This window comes from Molothrus aeneus, chromosome 17 (assembly GCF_037042795.1).
Source record: "Molothrus aeneus isolate 106 chromosome 17, BPBGC_Maene_1.0, whole genome shotgun sequence".
Taxonomy (NCBI): Eukaryota; Metazoa; Chordata; class Aves; order Passeriformes; family Icteridae; genus Molothrus; species Molothrus aeneus.
The window spans coordinates 1,296,298-1,314,106 of NC_089662.1; the positions used below are offsets into that span (position 1 = coordinate 1,296,298).

The 17,809-nt window shown below is 57.5% G+C and overlaps 1 protein-coding gene across 1 annotated transcript; it reads left to right on the forward strand.

The window, feature by feature from the left end:
* The first annotated feature begins 574 nt into the window (after positions 1-574).
* On the forward strand, positions 575-17,338 carry LOC136564005 (sacsin-like). Its single transcript, XM_066561734.1, has 7 exons — positions 575-597; positions 3,771-3,858; positions 4,041-4,143; positions 4,401-4,547; positions 4,909-6,235; positions 6,485-6,573; positions 7,058-17,338. Exons 1-7 carry the CDS (start codon positions 575-577, stop codon positions 17,107-17,109), a joined length of 11,829 nt encoding a protein of 3,942 aa, XP_066417831.1. The 3' UTR covers positions 17,110-17,338.
* The last annotated feature ends 471 nt before the right edge of the window (positions 17,339-17,809 follow it).

Here is a 17,809-nt window from a genome sequence, read left to right on the forward strand (position 1 = left end):
AAAGATGCATTGTAGTGGGACCCACAAGGAATCGTTTTAGATGATTGGCTTTAAGGCATCTACAACATGGTGTGGCTAAACCTGATAGGCCAAGAAACAGTTAATAGTGTATTGTAATTAGGAAATAGTTAACTCCTGATTATGATGATGTGAATTATAACAGCTGTATTGTCTCACCCTTCTCATGAGACTGAAAATAGAATAAAAGTTTTTAAAACACCTCTCAGTTACCCCATCTCTAAATCAGAAGCACATATCATCATCCAACACCCACGTATTCCCATACCCCATCCAGGTATCCACATTCCCATATCCCTGCCCCATAGGCAAGTTCCCGCCCTGGTCCCGCGCACCGCCTTTCATGTCTCCTTGCTCCCCGCCGCTATTTTAGAAAAAAACCTAGCAAAAGCACATTTCCCCGAATGTGCATCTGCAACGGAGAAACGAAACTTTCGGTCTGGGAGGCGGGACCAGGGAGGCGGAGCAGGGGGCGGACCGGAGCTCCGAGCGGCGGCGCCGGGCAGGCAGCGGCAGCAGCTCCGGGAGTGGGCAGGGGTCCCCTGCAGTGCCCACCATGGCCCTCAAGCAGCCAAAGGCGTGAGTGGGTCTGGGGGCATCACTGGGGGTTTGTGGGGGGACACAGGGCATGGCTGGAGCGTTCTGGGGGTCACAGGGGGCTGTTGGTGGGGCAGGGGGCTCAAGGGGTGCTGGGGAGAACTGAAGGGTGACTGAGGGAGGTGGGGACTGCAGCGGTCAGGGCTCACAGGGAGGGGTTTTCAGGGGCTGGATGTCTTGGTTTTGACTGGGAGAGAGAGAATTTTCTCCCCAGAAGCTGCTCCAGCGCTGTTTTTGGTATTCAAAGCGAGAACAGCGCTGGTAACACGTTGAGTGGGAGCCCTGTCGAGCTCACTCCAAGGCAAGGACTTTTCAGTGTCCCATGCTCTGCCAGCAAGGGGGAGCATGGCCAGGAGACCCAACCCCAGCTGGCCAGGGGGATATTCCAGACCACAGAACCTCCTGCCCAGTGCAGAAACTGGGAGGGGGTTGGGAGCCACCGATTGCTACTGGGGAAGAGGCTGGGCATTGGTCAGTGGGTGATGAGCAACTACTGGGCACTGCTGGTTTCTATTGCGTTTTACTCTGTTCTCTCTCCTTCCCATTACTATTCTTAATAGTAGTAGCAGCAGTAATATCAATTTATTTAGTCTTGTTTCAGTTATTTAACTATACTTATCTCCACTAATGGGTTTTACCTTTTCTGGATTCTCTCCTCCATCTCACCAGAGCAGCGAGTGCCTGTGTGGGACTGAGTTCCTGGCTGGGGTTAAACCACAACAGTCCTCTCTTTAGGGCACAAAGAGCTGAGATCTGAGCAGAGTGTGGTAAAACACAGTTGTAAGCATCTCTCATATTTATTTAATAGCTGTGAGTCACAGTTTGCTCTTGTGGTTCCTGCCCGTGCGCTCACAGGTGCATTTTATAAAATCCTTCCTGGTATGTGTGGTCCCGTGGGAATGTTCATCCTCCCTGGCTCTGGGCTAAGGTTATCACTCTGTTGTGGTTGGTAACACGGGGCTGTGGTACGAGAGGACGGCTGGAGCTGAATCGAAGCTGCCGGCTGTGCTCAGCATTGCCGTCCCCGCTGGGCTTCGGGAGCCATCCAGTGGGAACTGCCAATAATTACACCCTTAGGCTTCTCTCCTGCGACAGCCAAGCCATGAGACCAATCTTCCAGCTCAGCCTTTCCTTTCCCCTTCCCTTCTGTCATGGCTTGACACTGGCACAATGCCAGTGCCCCCATGAGTATACTCTCTCCCTGGTTTCTGCTGTGAGATGTGACCCAGAATAAGCAAAGCAGGCTCCCACTTGGGAAAAAAAATTATTAACTAAACTACAAGGGAAAGGAAAAAAAAAAAAAGAAACACACAAGGAAAATGAAAACTTCACAAATACATCTCCTCCTCCTCCTCCCCAAATTCCCAATACAATACATCCCCCAAATCATCGACTCTCAGTCCAGCACCACCCTTCAGAATACTCAATCCTCAGTTCATCAAGAGGAGAAGGAGTCCTTCTTGTGCCAATGGGGACCTCTTCCTTTCATGTCCAGCCCTCTCACCACTGAACACAGACCAGAGCTGCTTCTAGGGTCAACTTTTAAGGATGCTTCGTCCCACTCCAAAAAGGCACAGTCTCTCCTTTGGGACACCTGTCCCCCCCATATTTCACCCCTTGGGCCCGAGGGGCAGCAACACTGAACCCTCTTGGTTCTGAGGCATTGCCTCCCCCTAGATGCAGTCTCTGTATCACAAGGAACATGGTTCTGTCCATGGCTGTACAAAAAGAGTCCAGCAAAAGCCACTCCATCATCTCTTCCCACTAAGATTCTTCTCTATTCTTCCAACATCTCTCACTTGCCCAGACCTCTCTCACACTTGCCCATTTCCTTCTTCATCTTCCACTCTATCTCTCTTCTAGGAAAGGTTAATGTTCTGTAAAGTCTTCATTGTCTGAAAAGAGGTTAAAAGCTCTTACAAGCAGCCGGCTGCACCCCCCCTTCTTCTCCTTCCCAGCCGTGCTGCCGGCACAGGCACGCGTTTATCAAGTCTCAAGGTTACAGTCCCAGGCACTGGCTCTCTCTCTCTTTCTCTCTCTCTCTGTCTCCCGGGGGTGGGGAGGGGGGCTGCCCGATGGCTCCCGGTGTCTCTCTCTCTCTCTTCCACCCTTCCACCCCCGGGCTCAGGCCTACCTCTCCTGGCCACATGGCTTTCCCCTCTGCCCGCCCAGCCAGCAGCTGGGCCAGGGGAGAGACCCAAACTCTTTCCCGCCGGAAACCCAAGAGAGGCTCCCAGGGGAGAGCCCTGCTTTTATCCCTGTGTTCTCAGAGGCGGATCCAATGTCCCAATGGCCACATTAGGTGCCAATATTAAAATCTGAGCACCAATTGGCCTGACCACAGCATCCCAGAAAACATATTTCCTGTCAAACCACCTTCCCTTCCCTTCCCTTCCCTTCCCTTCCCTTCCCTTCCCTTCCCATACTCTCTGGTTACCCAAACCCTCAGGACAGTTTAACCCTTGCCCAGCTGTTCCCAGTGGGGGAGAATCAAAAAGAAAAGGTAAAACCTCTGAACTGACACAAGAACAGTTCAATAATTGAAACAAAGCTAAATGTATTGATGTTACTGCTGCTACTAATAGTAATGAAAAGGAGAGAGAACGGAATAAAACCCAAGAGAAACCAGCAATGCCCAATAGTTGCTCATGCCCCACTGCCCAATGCCCCACCCATCCCACAGCAGTGATTGGTGACTCCTGGCCAGCCCCCTCCCAGTTTCTGCACTGGGCAGGAGGTTCTGGGGTCCGGAATATCTCCCTGGCCAGTTGGGGTCGGGTCTCCTGGCTGTGCCTCCCCTTTCTGGCAGAGCGTGGGAGACTGAAAAGTCCTTTACTGAGCTCCAACTCAAACATCTGTGTGCAACTGACACTGTTCTCATGCTAAATCCTGAACTTAGCCCTGGACACACTTCTGGGAAGAAAATTAACTCTATCCCAGTCAAAACCAGTGCTCTGGAGCATCCCAGGAAGAGATGGGGGTTTGGGGAAGTGTAGTTGTTGTCCTTGCAGGTGGTTGTTTCAGTGGATCCCTGAAGGAGATGGGGTCCTTGACCCTTTTCAAGCAGAGGCACATCCTGTGGGATCCAAGGAGGATGTGGGTGTCATGGTTACAGAGCCTCCCCCACACCTTCTCTCCCTCTCTCTGCTTTACAGGGAGACCTTCTGCCAGCGGGCACCCACCTTCCTTGACTACCTGCACAGCATCCTGCAGAAGTACCCGGATGGAGGGCAGATCCTCAAGGTCAGACCCCCAGGGAACCCCATCTGGGATCTCCTGCCCAGTGGGGCAGGCACTGCAGGCAGTGAGGCCGGTCCCTGTCCAGCACCAGCCCCAGGACCTTGGTGCCCAGCTGGGAGAGGGGGTCGGTGCTCTTCTCAGGGCCTGGAGGGCCCAGGTCACCGGGCACTGATCTGTAATTCCAGGAGCTGGTGCAGAACGCGGATGATGCCGGCGCTAATGAGGTCGTGTTTGTGTCTGACGAGCGGGAGTTCGACATCACCAGAGGGGGACTGGAGGGCACCCAGGGTGAGAGGCACTGTGGGCACTGGGAGAAAAATCAGATGAAGCCCTGGGGTGGCACTGGCTGGTGCTGGGAGGGACTGGGGGAACTGGAACTGGTGAGGGGTTCTGGGATGTGCTGGGAGCACTGAGGGTACTGGGAGGACTCAGTGCTGCTGAGGGGGGTTTTGTGGGACTGGAGCTTGTGGGGACACTGAGTGTGAATGACAATTCCCACTCCATGTCCCAATTGCCCCCAACCCATGGATGGTGCTGACCGCCAGGCCCAGCTCTCTTGGCCTACAACGACGCCGTGATGTCACCCCGGGACTGGACAGGGATTCAGCACCCAGGGGTGTCACACAAGCGGGAGGATCCCCGCAGTGTGGGGCGCTTCGGCTTGGGCTTCACTTCTATCTACCACCTCACCGGTAAGTGGCACTGGGAGCCTCAGCTGGGACTGAACTGGGCATGTGGGTTTTACTGGAGGCACTGAAATACAGGTGCTGGGGAGAACTGGGGGCACTGGGGGTGTGCAAAATGGAGGGCTGTGTCCAAAGTGAGGAAAGTTGAAGCATCGGGAGGCTTGGAGGGAGGCTGGCTGGCAACGGAGAGCAGGGCTAGGGAGACAAACTGAGGAAGGACTGGTGAATTGGGATTAAGCTTTGGATCATGGGAGGCACCATGGGGTTAAACTTGAGGCCATTGTGTGGGCATTGATGGGTTGGGATGATCTGAGAAGGCAGTGGTGTCCATGTCATCTCTGTGGCCTCATGGTTCCCATGTCTCCAGACCTGCCAGGTGTGCTGAGCCCCCCGTACTTAGGGGTGCTGGACCCCGAATGCCAGGTGCTGCCTGGTGGTGGCAAGCGCTGGGACATCTCTGAGGCCCAGGACCTTCCTGGCCTTTTCGAGCCCTTCTGGGCTGGGCTAGAAGCTGTAGGACAACACCGTGCCTCAGCCCAGGGCACCCTCTTCCGCTTTCCCCTTCGACGGCAACCCTCAGAAATCGCCCCAGGGGTCTCCGATCCTGAGCGCATCTGCAACCTCATCCAGACCTTCCTCACAGAGGCCCCTCTTGCCCTCCTCTTCCTCCGCCATGTCCGCCGTGTGGCCCTGCACCGTGTGGCCCCTGACGGGGTCCAGACACTCATGGGAACACTTGTGGCATCCCCTCAGCCTCTCCCTGTCCCGGTGCCATCAGGGGCTGAGGGGCTGAGTCTAGAGTGGTGCCTGGTGGCCCTGCACGGGGATGAGGTGGGTGCAGGGAGCGAGTGGCTGGTGGCCACAGGCAGAGCCACTGAGGGGCCAGCCGTGGCTCTGGGCACACGGCTGAGGTGCTGCCCTGAGCTGAGCCTGGCACACCCCCTCCACGGGGCCTGCCAAGGGCGGCTCTGCTGCTTCCTGCCACTGCCAGCCACTGACGAGACGGCCACAGGGCTGCCTGTCCATGCCAGTGCTCCCTTTGCCCTCTCTGATGATCGCCGCCACCTGCGCTGGCCCCAGGAGGGTGAGGAGGGTGAGGAGGACGCCCACTGGAATGCTCTTCTACTGCTCGACCTCCTGCCCCGGGTCTACAGCCACTTGGCCGCCGTGGCCGTGGCTCTGCCCGGTGCAGATGCCTACAGCCTGTGGCCAGACCCCGAGCGCACGCCGAGCTCCGGCCGGATCCACAGCCTGGTGAGCCGCGTGTGCCGGGAGCTGGTGGCCGCCCCCGTCCTGCTGCCAGCCGGGGGGCAGGGGAGGCTGCGGGCCCTTGAGGCTGTGCTGCTGCCGGTGGCCGCGGGCGATGAGGCCACACGGCGGGCGGTGCAGGCCTTGCTGGTGGCAGCTGGGGAGCCGGTGGCCGAGGTCCCACCCCATGTGTGGAGGGCGCTGAACTTGGGGATGCCGAAGGGTCTGCGGGAGGCCACGATGGGACACGTGCGGGAGGTGCTGCGGCGCCACAGGGCCGCAGAGCTCCCGGCTGCCAGCCGCCTCTCCCTGCTGCGCTTCGTGGCCGGGGATGGGTGCCATGCTGAGCTCCGCGGCCTCCCCCTCCTGCCCCGCGCCGATGGAACCTTTGTGTCCTTTGGAACTGCATCGGCCGTGGTCTACGTGGACACATCCGACTGCCCCAGGTGAGCCCGCGACCCCTGGCAGCTCCGCTCCTTGCAGAGTGGGCAGGACAGCCAGCTGGCCACAGTCACAGCTCTCGGTCTTGAATTGGGAAGGGGAGGCATGGCCAAACCTGGATATTTGGCCCTGGGTATTTGGGCTCCTCACTTCCCTCCTTCTCTAGTGTCACCAAGTGGGAGCTAAGGCAGGTGTCCAGAAAGCTGCTCCCCATTACCCCTCTGGTCCCCCAGCACCTCTGTCTGTTCCCACAGGGAGCTTCTGCCTGGCTTGGCCGGGTCCTTCCTGCCCTCAGACCTGGAGCCAGGCTTGGACAGCCTCCTGCGAGGCATTGCCAAGAAGGGTAAGAGATGGGGGTCCCTGGATCACCTTTAGGTCCCTGGTTGCCCCCCCTAAACCCCAACATGCCCAGGCAGCCTTGTACACCTTGGGGTTCCTCTGCAGCCCAGTATCTCCCTGTACATCCCTGTCTCTCTGGGGGATCCATGTCCTTGCTGTTCTTCCCACATTCCCCTGTCCCCTCTGTGCTCCCTCAGGTACTGAGTCTCACTCTTCCTCCTCTGAAGAACTCTGTGCTCCCCAGTGCTGGTCCCCCTAACACCTTTTTACCTCCCATATCTCTTTCTTATATCCCCACCCACCCTGAGGTTTCTGGGTTCTCTGTGCTCCTATTAAGGGTATCCACCATCCCTCCAGAGCCCAGCTCCTCCCATATCCCATATGGGGGCCACTCATCCCCTGCAGGTTCTTTCTCCCCCATCCTGTGTCCCCCTCCCAGGGCCCAGGTCCCACGTGTTTCTAATGCAGCCTCTGCTTCTTGTACACAGGTCTCTTCCCCAACCTGGTTCTGCTGGACCCAGCCATGACTGTACAGACCCTGCGCTTGGCTCTGCCCCCCACCTGGACATCCCAGTCTTCAACCCCAGTGATGTGGTGCCCAGCCCAAGGCCTCCCCCAGCCCCCAGCCTCCTGGTTCCCAGCCCTGTGGCAATTCCTGGCCCACCACATGGAAGACCTGGGCCCTCTGGAGGGGCTTCCTCTCATAGCCCTGTCCTCACTGGATGCCCCCACTGTCCGTCTGGCTCCACTGATACCTGAGTCCAGTCTTATCTTCCAGGCATGGGAGGACCAGCTCCTGCCACTTGATGTGGCCCCTGTGCTGGAGGTCCTGGGTTGCCCTGTGGTGCCACCAAGCACATGGCACCGCTCGCTGCCCCGCTATGTCCTGCCTCCATCCCCCCTCAATGCCCTTCGGGCCCTGGGCAGGCAGGGGGCTGCAGCAGTGGCCTCCCGCATGGCCTCGCTGCCTGATGCGGATGTGGTCACCCTCCGGAACTACCTGGCAGACCTCCCATCCCTGACAAAGCAGGACATGGCCACTCTGGCTGCTTTGCCCCTCTTTCTGCCACTGCCCTGCTTGGCCACCCCACAGCCCACAGAGCTGGTGCCAGCCGCTGCCACCCCGGTGCTGGAGCCAGAGCTGGAGCTGCCCCAAGATGTGGTGCTGCCGGAGGCCGTGTTGCGGTGCCAGGATGAAGTTGACCGGCAGCTACTCAGGAGGCTCCAGAGGCCCCTCATCAGTGCAGCCTGTGTGATGCTGAAGGCCGTCAGAGCCGTGGCCCAAGGGGCGTATGCGGGACGAGTGGCTGAGATGCAGGCTCTGCTACTCTGGGTGCTGCAGCACGGAGACACTGTCTTTGCACAGAGCCCCTCGCTCCGGCAGGCCTGCAGCACGCTGGCCTTCCTGGAGACCCCTGCTGGCCCCGCATGCCCGCAAGACCTCTATGACCCCTGTGACAGCACCTTGCAGGCGCTGCTGGGACCCGAGCGCTTTCCTCCTGCTGCCTTCCACAATCCGTCTGTCCTCCGTGCCTTGAGGGCCGTGGGCTTGCGGCACGGTGAGGGGTGCATGCTGCCCTCAGACATCCTGGCAGCTGCAGCAAAAGTCAGTCAGGGTGGCACGGCAGCTCTGGACAGAGCTGAGGCACTGATCACAGTCTGCAACCACCCCAAGGCACTGGATGGCTTCAGTGCTGCAGAGCTCGAGCAGCTCCAGGCCCTGCCCTGGGTGCCTCGGTCCAAGTGCACAGGAGAGCCTGGGCAGCCCTTCCTGCCCCCTAAGGAGCTGAGATCCATGCAGTACCAATCCCTGGTGGGGCTTGCCATGCCCCTGACTGACGCCTTTGTGCCAGAGGCAGAGAAGAAGCTGGGGCTGAGCCAGATCCCACCGCCGGAGAGAGTGTGGGAGCAGCTGAGAAAGCTGGCGGGGCACAGGAACATGGATGAGGTGGGTCCTGCTCTCCAGCCCATCTACTGGCACATGCAGGAAAACCTGAAGGCCTTTGGGACTGCCCCGGATAGCGCTGTTGTGTGGACTGGGTCTGGGCTTGTCCTGCCACGTGATGCTGTGCTGGGCTATCCTGAGAAGCTGGAGCTGGGGATGCTGGTGCCCCGGGTGCCCCCTGACTTCCTGTCCTACGGCTGCCTCTTCAGGGCCTGGGGGGTGGCGGACGGGGTGAGTGAGGAGAGGGCGGTGTCAGCCCTGCGATCCTTGGGGCAGGACATAGACAGGCGCAGCTCCCGAGCGGGCACTGCTGCAGAGTTGGCGGTGGTTGTAGCTGTCCTGGAGTGGCTGAAGAGGCGGGGCCACCAGGGCGAGGGCACTGTGCCGGTTCCTGTGAGGATCCCGCAGGGCTCAGGCTTTGCCCTCCGTCCAGCTGCCTCTGCCGTGTACCTGGACATGGAGCTGGAGGAAGAGGAGGATGTTCAAGAGGTGGTGCACGAGGCAGTGCCTTCCAGCACAGCCATGTTCCTGGGCACGGAGCGTCTCAGTACGTGGGTGCTGGGCCCGGAGCCGTTCACAGCCTGTGGCCCCTCGGAGCCCATCACCCGACGCCTCCGCAACATCCTCCAGGAGTACGGCGAGGAGGGCGACCTCTTCACAGAGATGGTCCAGAACGCAGAGGATGCCAGCGCTACCGTGTGCCGCTTCCTCCTGGACCTGCGGTGCCGCAGAAAGGCCACCTCTGGGCTGCTGGACCCAGGCATGGCTGCCTGCCATGGCCCAGCCCTCTGGGCCTACAACAATGCCCTGTTCACAGAGGATGACCTCCAGAACATCACCCGGATTGGGGCTGCCACAAAGGAGGGCCAGGCAGGCCGGATCGGGCGCTTTGGGCTGGGCTTCAGCTCTGTGTACCGTGTCACGGATGTGCCGGCAGTGCTGAGTGGGGAGACACTGCTCATCTTTGATCCCAATGGCACCCATCTGGGCAAGCACATCACCAGGGCCGGCTCCCCTGGCATCCGCCTGGACTTCTCCAGCCGACCACGCATCCTCCGTGTCTTTGCTGAGCAGTTCCAGCCCTACCATGGTATCTTTGGGTGCTGCCTGCCTGAGCCAGGACCCTTTCCAGGAAGCCTTTTCCGCTTGCCTTTTCGCACTGAAGAGGAAGCTGTGACATCGCAGATTTGCTCTGAGGCCTTTGGTATAGAGCGCATCCAGTCCCTTGGAACTGCTTTCCTTGGCTCTAACCGGCTCCTGCTGCTCTTCCTGAAGAAGGTGAGGGAGCTTTCCCTGGAGATGCTGCCAGACACGGCCACTTCTGCAGAGGATACCATGTCTCTGGCCACGCTGCAGAGAAAGGAGATCCGAGACTTGGGGGCCCCTGGGGATCCCCCAAGTTGGGCAGCCATCGAGCAGCTCTCAGCCTGTGAGGAGGAATCCAGGACCACATGGCACTACCTGGTTTTGGTGTGTCAGGGTGATGGGGAGTTGTTGGAACTGTTTCACCAGAACACACAGGCAGGACTCCATCCTCCACTTCCCATGGCTGGTGTGGCCCTTCCCCTTGCCCCTACTGAAGATGGCAAGTGGATGCCACGTCTGGACGCTGAGAAAGGGCAAGTTTTCTGCCACCTTCCCATGCCGATCATGTCAGGGCTGCCAATCCACCTGCATGGGGCCTTCAGCATCCTCTCAAATCGCAAGGGGCTGTGGAGCACAGCGGAGCGGGGCAAGTGGAACCAGGTGCTGCTCCACAATGCTGTGCCAATGGCCTGGCTCCGGGCACTGGACCATCTCCGTGCCATGCATGAGGCAGGCGAGTTAAAGAACTATGAGTATCATCTCTTCTGGCCAGACATTAGCACTGCCTGTTACCCCTTTACAGAGGCTGTGACTGGTTTCTACCAGGCTGTGGCAGCCAGGAGTGGCCCAAGGCTCTTTTCCGATGGCCACTCCTGGTGCTCGCTGCAGGATGCCCGCTTCCTGCACCAGGCTGTGGAGAGACACCCTAAGCTGGGTACTGTGGCACAGCGAGTCTTTGCCATCACCGTGCCCCGTCCCCTGTTGGCTGTGGCCTTGCCTGGGAAGGTGCAGGAGGGCCTTGGGAAGGCGCTGGATGCTGGAACCTATGACTGGAGCCGCTTTCTCTGTGAGCTTGTGCTTCCCAACTTGGAAGATCTCCCTGATGCTGACCGGAACCTGCTGGTGCTCCATGCACTGGATATGTCTCATGAGGGTGTGGACAAAGTGCTGCAGACAGTGCCCTGCATCCCTGTCACCCCTCATGGCCACCTGCAGCTCATCAATTACCTGGTGCATCCCAGAGGCCGTGCTGCCCCTTTATACAACCCTGAGGATGGGCGCTTCCCCACTGGGAATGCCTTCCTTTCCCTGGAGAGACTAAACCAACTGGAGAGGCTGGGCATGGTGAAGAACACTGTGTCTCTGCCAGAGCTGCTGGAGAGGGCAAAGACTGTTCAGTTTGTCTGGACCAAGAATTATGCCCAGGGCTACCAGAGGGCTGCCTGCATCCTTGAGTTACTTCGGAATGCAGTGAAGAAGGGAACAAACGACACCCTGCAGGCCGCTTTCCAGACTGTGCCCTTCCTCCCTGCTGCACAGCACACCAGTGACCCTGTGCTGCTGCCAGCTGCCCAGCTCTACCATCACCTCCATGAGCCACTAGTGGGACTCATCCAGCCTATCTTGGCTCCTAAAATGCTGGGGAAAAACTTCAGCCTCTCCGAGGAGGTAGCGTCCTTCTTGGGGCTGGACCGGCAGGTACCATCAGCTCAGGTCCTTGAGCAGCTGCGAGCACTCCATCGTTTCTCCAACACTCTCCCTTTGGAGACCCTGCAGTACAACACCAACTGCTGCTACAAGCACCTGAACATGCTGCTCCGGGAACATCCTTCCAGCTGGAATGAGGTGGCTTCGGCAGTGGCCCCAGGGGAGCCCTTCATCTTGGTGGGCTCCCGTTTTGTGCCAGTCACAGCTGTGGCTGAGACGCTGTCATTTGAGGCTGCCCCATACCTTCATCAGCTCCAAGACCAGTACAAGCCCTACAGAGAGCTCTGGGAGTGTGTGGGGCTGCGCCACACATTTGCCTGGGATGATTATGCCCGAGTGCTCTGCACCCTGGCAGAGACACATGCTGGAAAGGCACTGCCTGCTGCGGAGCTGAATCTGGCCCTGCGGCTGGTGTCTTGTGGCTTGATGGAAGATGGCAACCAGCCAGATGCCTGCCAGACCCAGCAACTCTTTCTGCCTGATGAGGAGGGCATTTTGCACCCAAGCAACAAGCTCTACTTCAATGATGCACCATGGATTCCGTTGGACAGAGATGTCCTGCTGTGCCATAAACAGCTGTCCCGAGAGGCAGCCCTGCACTGTGGGGTGGCCACCACACGGCACCGAGCACTGGAGAGGTGTGTAGTCAACACTGATCACCTGAGCCTCTGGGCGCAGCCGTTTGGTCCCCATGAAGATTTGCCAATGCGACTGAAGAACATCTTGAAGGAGTACTCTGAGTCCGCTCCTGATCTGGTGAAGGAGGTGCTTCAGAACGCGGATGATGCTGGTGCAGGGCTTTTGCACTTTGTGTGGGACCGCCGGCAGCACCCAGCAAAGGCCACTTTTAGTGAAGAATGGAAGATCCTGCAGGGCCCTGCCCTCTGCATCTACAATGACCGCCCCTTCCAGGAGCAGGACATTAAAGGCATTCAGCATCTGGGGGTCGGTAGCAAGCAAGACCGTCAGGATGTTACAGGCAAACATGGCCTTGGCTTCAACACTGTCTACCACTTTACTGACTGCCCAGCCTTCCTGACTGGAGACAGTACCTTGTGTGTCTCTGATCCCCATCTCTACTACGTGCCCACAGCCACAACTGAGAAGCCTGGTAGCATGTTTACTGTCAACACTGACTTCAAGAAGAATTTTCCAGACATTTATGACACCTTCCTACCATCCTTCTTCAACCTGAAACAGGGCGTCCTTTTCCGGCTGCCGCTTCGCACTGCAGCTGAGGCTGCCAAGTCCAGGGTGTCTGACATGGTCATGCGAGACCAAGACTTCAAGAACATGGAAGAAACACTGGCTAAGGAAGGTGAGGACTTGGTGCTCTTCCTCCGGCATGTCCACACCATCATCTTCTCTGAGATCCCCCCAGATGGGAAAGAGTTGGTGGAGAAGCTGCGGGTAACCACGGAGCTCACAGAGGATGATGCAAAGTTGAGACGGGATTTTCAAGCAAGATTAAGCCAAGCCATGGATGGGAACAGCCCCACCCCTCTCTCCTATACCATGAAAGTCAAAAATAGCAGGGCCAAGACCACAAGTTTGTGGAGGGTGATCTCCCAAATTGGGGTGCAGGACAGGGCTGAGGAGTCTCCAGAGCTTAAATGGCTGCCCTATGGGGCTGTGGCTGCCCGCCTGGAGCCTCTGAACCAAGTCACGGGCAGAGCCTTCTGCACCCTCCCACTGCCCTTAGTCACTGGGCTGCCTTTGCACATCAATGCCAACTTCTCTGTGAATGCAGCCAGGTGCAGTCTCCACTGGGACAAAGGTGGCACAGGGGCAACCTGGAATGGCTTCTTGCTCCGGCGCTTGGTGGTTCCACTGTACTGTTACTTTCTCACCAGGCAGTGGCAAGCCCTGGAGAAGCTCCAGTATTGGTCCCTGGAATCCTGCCAGCAGCACCTGAACTCCCACTTCCTCCAGTTTTTCCCTGTTATGAAAAGGGTGTTACCTATGTTCCAGGACATGGTGAGAGAGGTCTACAAGCACCTCAGTCATGCACGCCTACCCCTTGTGCCTGTGTACAGGGAAAAAACGTCACCTGGCAGGGTGACAATAACCTGGGCATCTCCAGGTGGAGGGGACATGCTAACAGAGCCGTACTTCCTCGAGGAGATGCCTCAGCCAGAAGTCCAGAAAGTGCTGGAGCAACTTAACATGAAACTGGTTCCAGCATTCCCCCACCTGCAGCAGATCCGCGAGGAGTTCATTGAAGCCCAAGTGAACACTGTTGTCTTAGGGCCAGACTCTCTCCGATGCTTCCTCAAGGCCCTGGCTCTGCCTGTGCCCTGCAAGCTGGCTGAGACACCCCTGAGGACCCCAGAGAGCTGCACCTACCTGCTGCGATACTTAACAGGATGGAACAGGCACTCTCAAGGTACTCAAAAGGATAGGGACGAGGCAATCCTGGAAGGCCTGCCCTTGCTGGCCACAGAAGATGGTCTTCTGAATGCTTTCAGCATCCACCACCCTGTCTTCAAGAACTCCTTTGCCCACCTCTTCCCCAAGCACAGCCACCGTTTTGCCCAAAAGTGTGTTTCTGCATGGATCCCACCTTGCTTTGTGAAGGAGCTTGACCTCCCACAGGCCACACCACTCATCCAGGAGGCTTTGGGTCAGTGGGAGTGGACTCAGGGGGAAGAGTGGCTTAAGGGGCTGTGGACCTTCTTTGAGAGTGTGGTCCCATCCGAGACCTCAGATGTGACCATGGACTCATTCATGAATCATCTCCAGAATATGGCAGTGCTGCCTATTCGGGGGAATAAGACAGACTCAAAGCACCTACTGCCACTATCCTCCCTCTCCAGGGTTCTTTATGAGTGTTACTCTGAAGTGGGAAAGGTGCTGCACAAACTGGGCATCCCTGTGCTCCAGAAGTCCCTGCTGCCCCGGGATTTTGCCTACCATTTCCTGAAGCCAAGGGCACTGCAGGTCACAGATCCCGGGGCTATAGTGGCCCATCTGGCAGACACAAGAGCTGATCTCTGCTGGGGGGATTTAGAGGAGCAGGATTTGTCAGCCCTGCTAAGGTTTGTCCAGCAGGAAAAGCTGGATTCACATGCACTGGAGCAGCTCCAGCACCTGCCTCTCTTCCAGAAGTCTGGGGGTGGCTATGTAGCTGTGGCTCCCTACCGCAAGGTGCTGTTACTCCACGGACAAGTGCCCTCAAATGCCCAAGCCCTGTATGACTTGGATGAAGACATGCTGCTTCTCACACCAAGCCCGTTCCACAAATGGCTGGCCGAGTGTTTGAAGTGGGAGGTCACAGATGACCAAAAGCTCTTCATGACTGTGGTACTTCCCCGGCTGTCCCAGCTCACACGGCAAAACCTCATGGAAGCTGTACGATTGTTCTTTGTCATGAAACCTTTCTTGGATGATGAGAGCGTGGAGACCATTGTGGCAGCTTTTCAGAAGGTGGCCTTTATACCAGATGCCCACGGAACACTGCGCCTGGCCTCCTACTTCTACCTTGACATGCCCTCCTTCCACACTCTGCGGCTCCAAAACCGCTTTGTGCCTAAATCTTTCTTTAAGGAGCTACGTTTGAACCAGCAAGAAATTGTGCATTTCTTCCGCAAGGCAGGTGTCCGCACCAGCCTCTCTGTAAAGGATTTTTTGGCACTGGCTGAGGAGATAGAGCATGAAGCCACTCAGGCTACATGCCATGCTGCAGAACTGCTGGAACAACAGCAGGAGATGCTCAAGCAACTTGCAATCCTGTTGAAAAATCCTGACTCAAAGGGTTTCCTGAGCAAAATTGCCTCAATCCAATTCCTGCCTCCACTGGCTATCCCCCCAAATTTGATGAACCTTCACCCTCCTTTTGCAGACTGCACTAAGGCTGTGGCTCTGAAAGGCAGCATTTCCTACTGCAAAAATGTGGCTGAACTCCTGTGGACATCAGCCATCATCCTGCCAAAATCCCTTGAACTTGAGGAGACATTCCTGAAAGCCATGGGAGTCCTTGTAGAGATACCCACTGCCTTGGTGGTGGCCAACCTGGAACATGTGTGCAGGGCAGCTTGCTTGACACAAGGGCAGGTAAGCACACGGGCCGAGGTGCTCTGTAGCATGTACAGCTTCCTGCAGACCCATCTGGAGGAGGTGGATGCAGAGCACCTCGCTGAGCTGCCTGTGGTGCTGGCCAAGTCACGCGACATGGCCAGGCCATGGCAGGTGGTGGCATCACTCCCGGACGAGGATGACTTTTACCCCTACCTCCTCACGACTCACCCCCACATGGCTGTCTTTAGAGATCTCCTGCAACACCTTGGCGTTGTCCAGGTCCCCACACTTACTCACTACAGCCGTGTCCTGGCCCAAATCTACCAGGAGAGCCATGGCAGTGGGACCCTTTCCAGTAGCCAGAAGAAGACGGTCCTGCTGGCCACACAGCATTTCTTCCAGCTGCTGTGGAAGGAACTGGAGCCCCCTGATTGCTCTGCTGTGGCTGAGCTGTACCTGCTGAGCACTGCTGACTGCCTGGAGCTGTCCCACAAACTCTGCTTCAACGACTGTGTGCCCTCAGAGACTGCTCAGGCCCTGGAGAAGACCTTTGTGTTCATGGCTGCACTGCCAGTGTCTGGGTGTAATGCCAGGTGGCTGCTGCAAAGGCTGCCACCACGGCTGCAGCCACAGATGCTTTCAGAGGTGACAGAGAAGCAGCTGGAGGAGGGTGGTCCACAGCCATGTCAGTATGGCTCTCAGTGTCCTGCACAGAGGCGTCTGCAGACCCTGCTGGTATCCCCGTGGTTTAGGCTGGGGCTGGAGTCCCTGCTGCAGTGGCAGACCCCCAAGGCTATGATGGGAATGGAGGGGGATGGTGGCTTTGCAGTGGAGCAGGTGAAAGTGCAGTGCTGCAAGGACATCTGCACTGTGCTGGTGCACAGTGGGGCAAAGGTGGAGGGCAGCTCCCAATCACAGGTTATCCACGTGTGCCTGGCTGGTGGTGCCCAGCGTCTCTTCTACATCCAGCACGCAGAGATGGTGCTGAACCGGCAGCAGCTGAGGGTGGTGGAGACACTGGCGCAGGAGATCAACAACATCCTGGGTGGGCAGCTGGAGGCACGTGCTTTGTCCGTGCTGCGTGAAATGCTGGTCTGCCAGGAGCCACAGGACATTGCCTTTGTTCTGGAGGAGAACAACGTGGCACTGGTGGGGGCTGCACCAGAGCCAGAGAAGAGGCTGCAGGAGGAGGCTGAAGCTGTGGCAGAAGAGGGGCCATGGAAGGATCCCAGCCTGGCAACCTGGAGGCCTCTGCATGGTGTCAGGGGGCCAAAGGTGCGGGGCCAATACAAACCTGTGAGCACCGCCCGGCACCACGGGCAGGGAGGCAGTGGCTCCTTGCTTAGCAGTGAGGAGCTCATAGTCCTGACTCCATCTGTCCCCGAGGCCCTGCGTTGGCTGTGTCAGGCCACGAGTGACCTGCAGGCAGCCAGCAATGACATCTTGCACAGCTGCCCCAACTGGGTGCTCTTCAAAGTGCACCAGGCCCTGGAGAAGGCGCTGGTGGCAGCCGTGCTTTGCCGCGGGGAAGCCTTTGCGGGCCATAGGGGGCTGATGGGCATGGCCCAAAGGCTGGAGGCAGAGGAGCCGGAGCTGAGGGGCCTCGTCCTGGATGTGCAGTGGTTGTGTGACTGCGGTGTAGACGGCAAGGCCACGCAGTACCCGAGTTACCATCCCTTTCCTATGACCCCCAGTGAGGCCTTCCCCAGCGTGGATGAGGAGGAGGTCCTGAAGCGGGCACAGAAAGTGCTGGTGACACTGAAGGACCATGTGGGCAGAAAGTGAGAGGTCCCTACCAAGGGGCATGGCACCTGGGGCATGGTACCACGAGGCGCCCATCATGAACCTGTTGTGGACTCACCGTGGACTTGCCACAGGCAATTCCAGACTGTCCAGCCCTGGTATGGGAATTTTGGTGGCAGATGAAGGCCTAGATCACTGGACATCACAGAGTAGCCTGAGCCATTGGCATGTCTTGAGTGTGCAGTAAATAAAGTGCAAAATAAATGCTGCAGTGCTGGTAGATCCTTCACTGACAGTGGAGTCAGGGACATGAAGAAGTCATGGGCAATGGGTGTTGAAGGTGGAGCTGGTGATGAAGGCATTTGGAGAACTGTGGTGGGTCAGTTTTGTCTAGCCAGGTGCCCATTGAGCCACTCCATTACTTCCCCTCTTTGACTGAAAAGGAGAAGAAAATGTGATAAAAATCCCATGGGTCAGGGAGATCACTGACCAATTACCGTCACAGTTAAAACAGACTCACCTTGGGGAAATTAATTTATTTTATAACCAATTAAACAGAGTAGGAAAATGAGAAATAAGGATAAACCTTAAAACACCTCCCCCTACCCTCCCTTCTTCCCAGACTCAGCTTCACTCCCAACTCTTTTACCTCCTCCCCTTGAGCAGTGCGCAAGATGGGGATTGTGGATTGCTGTCAGCTCATAACACTTGTCTCTGCTGCTCCTCACAGATTCCCCTCTCC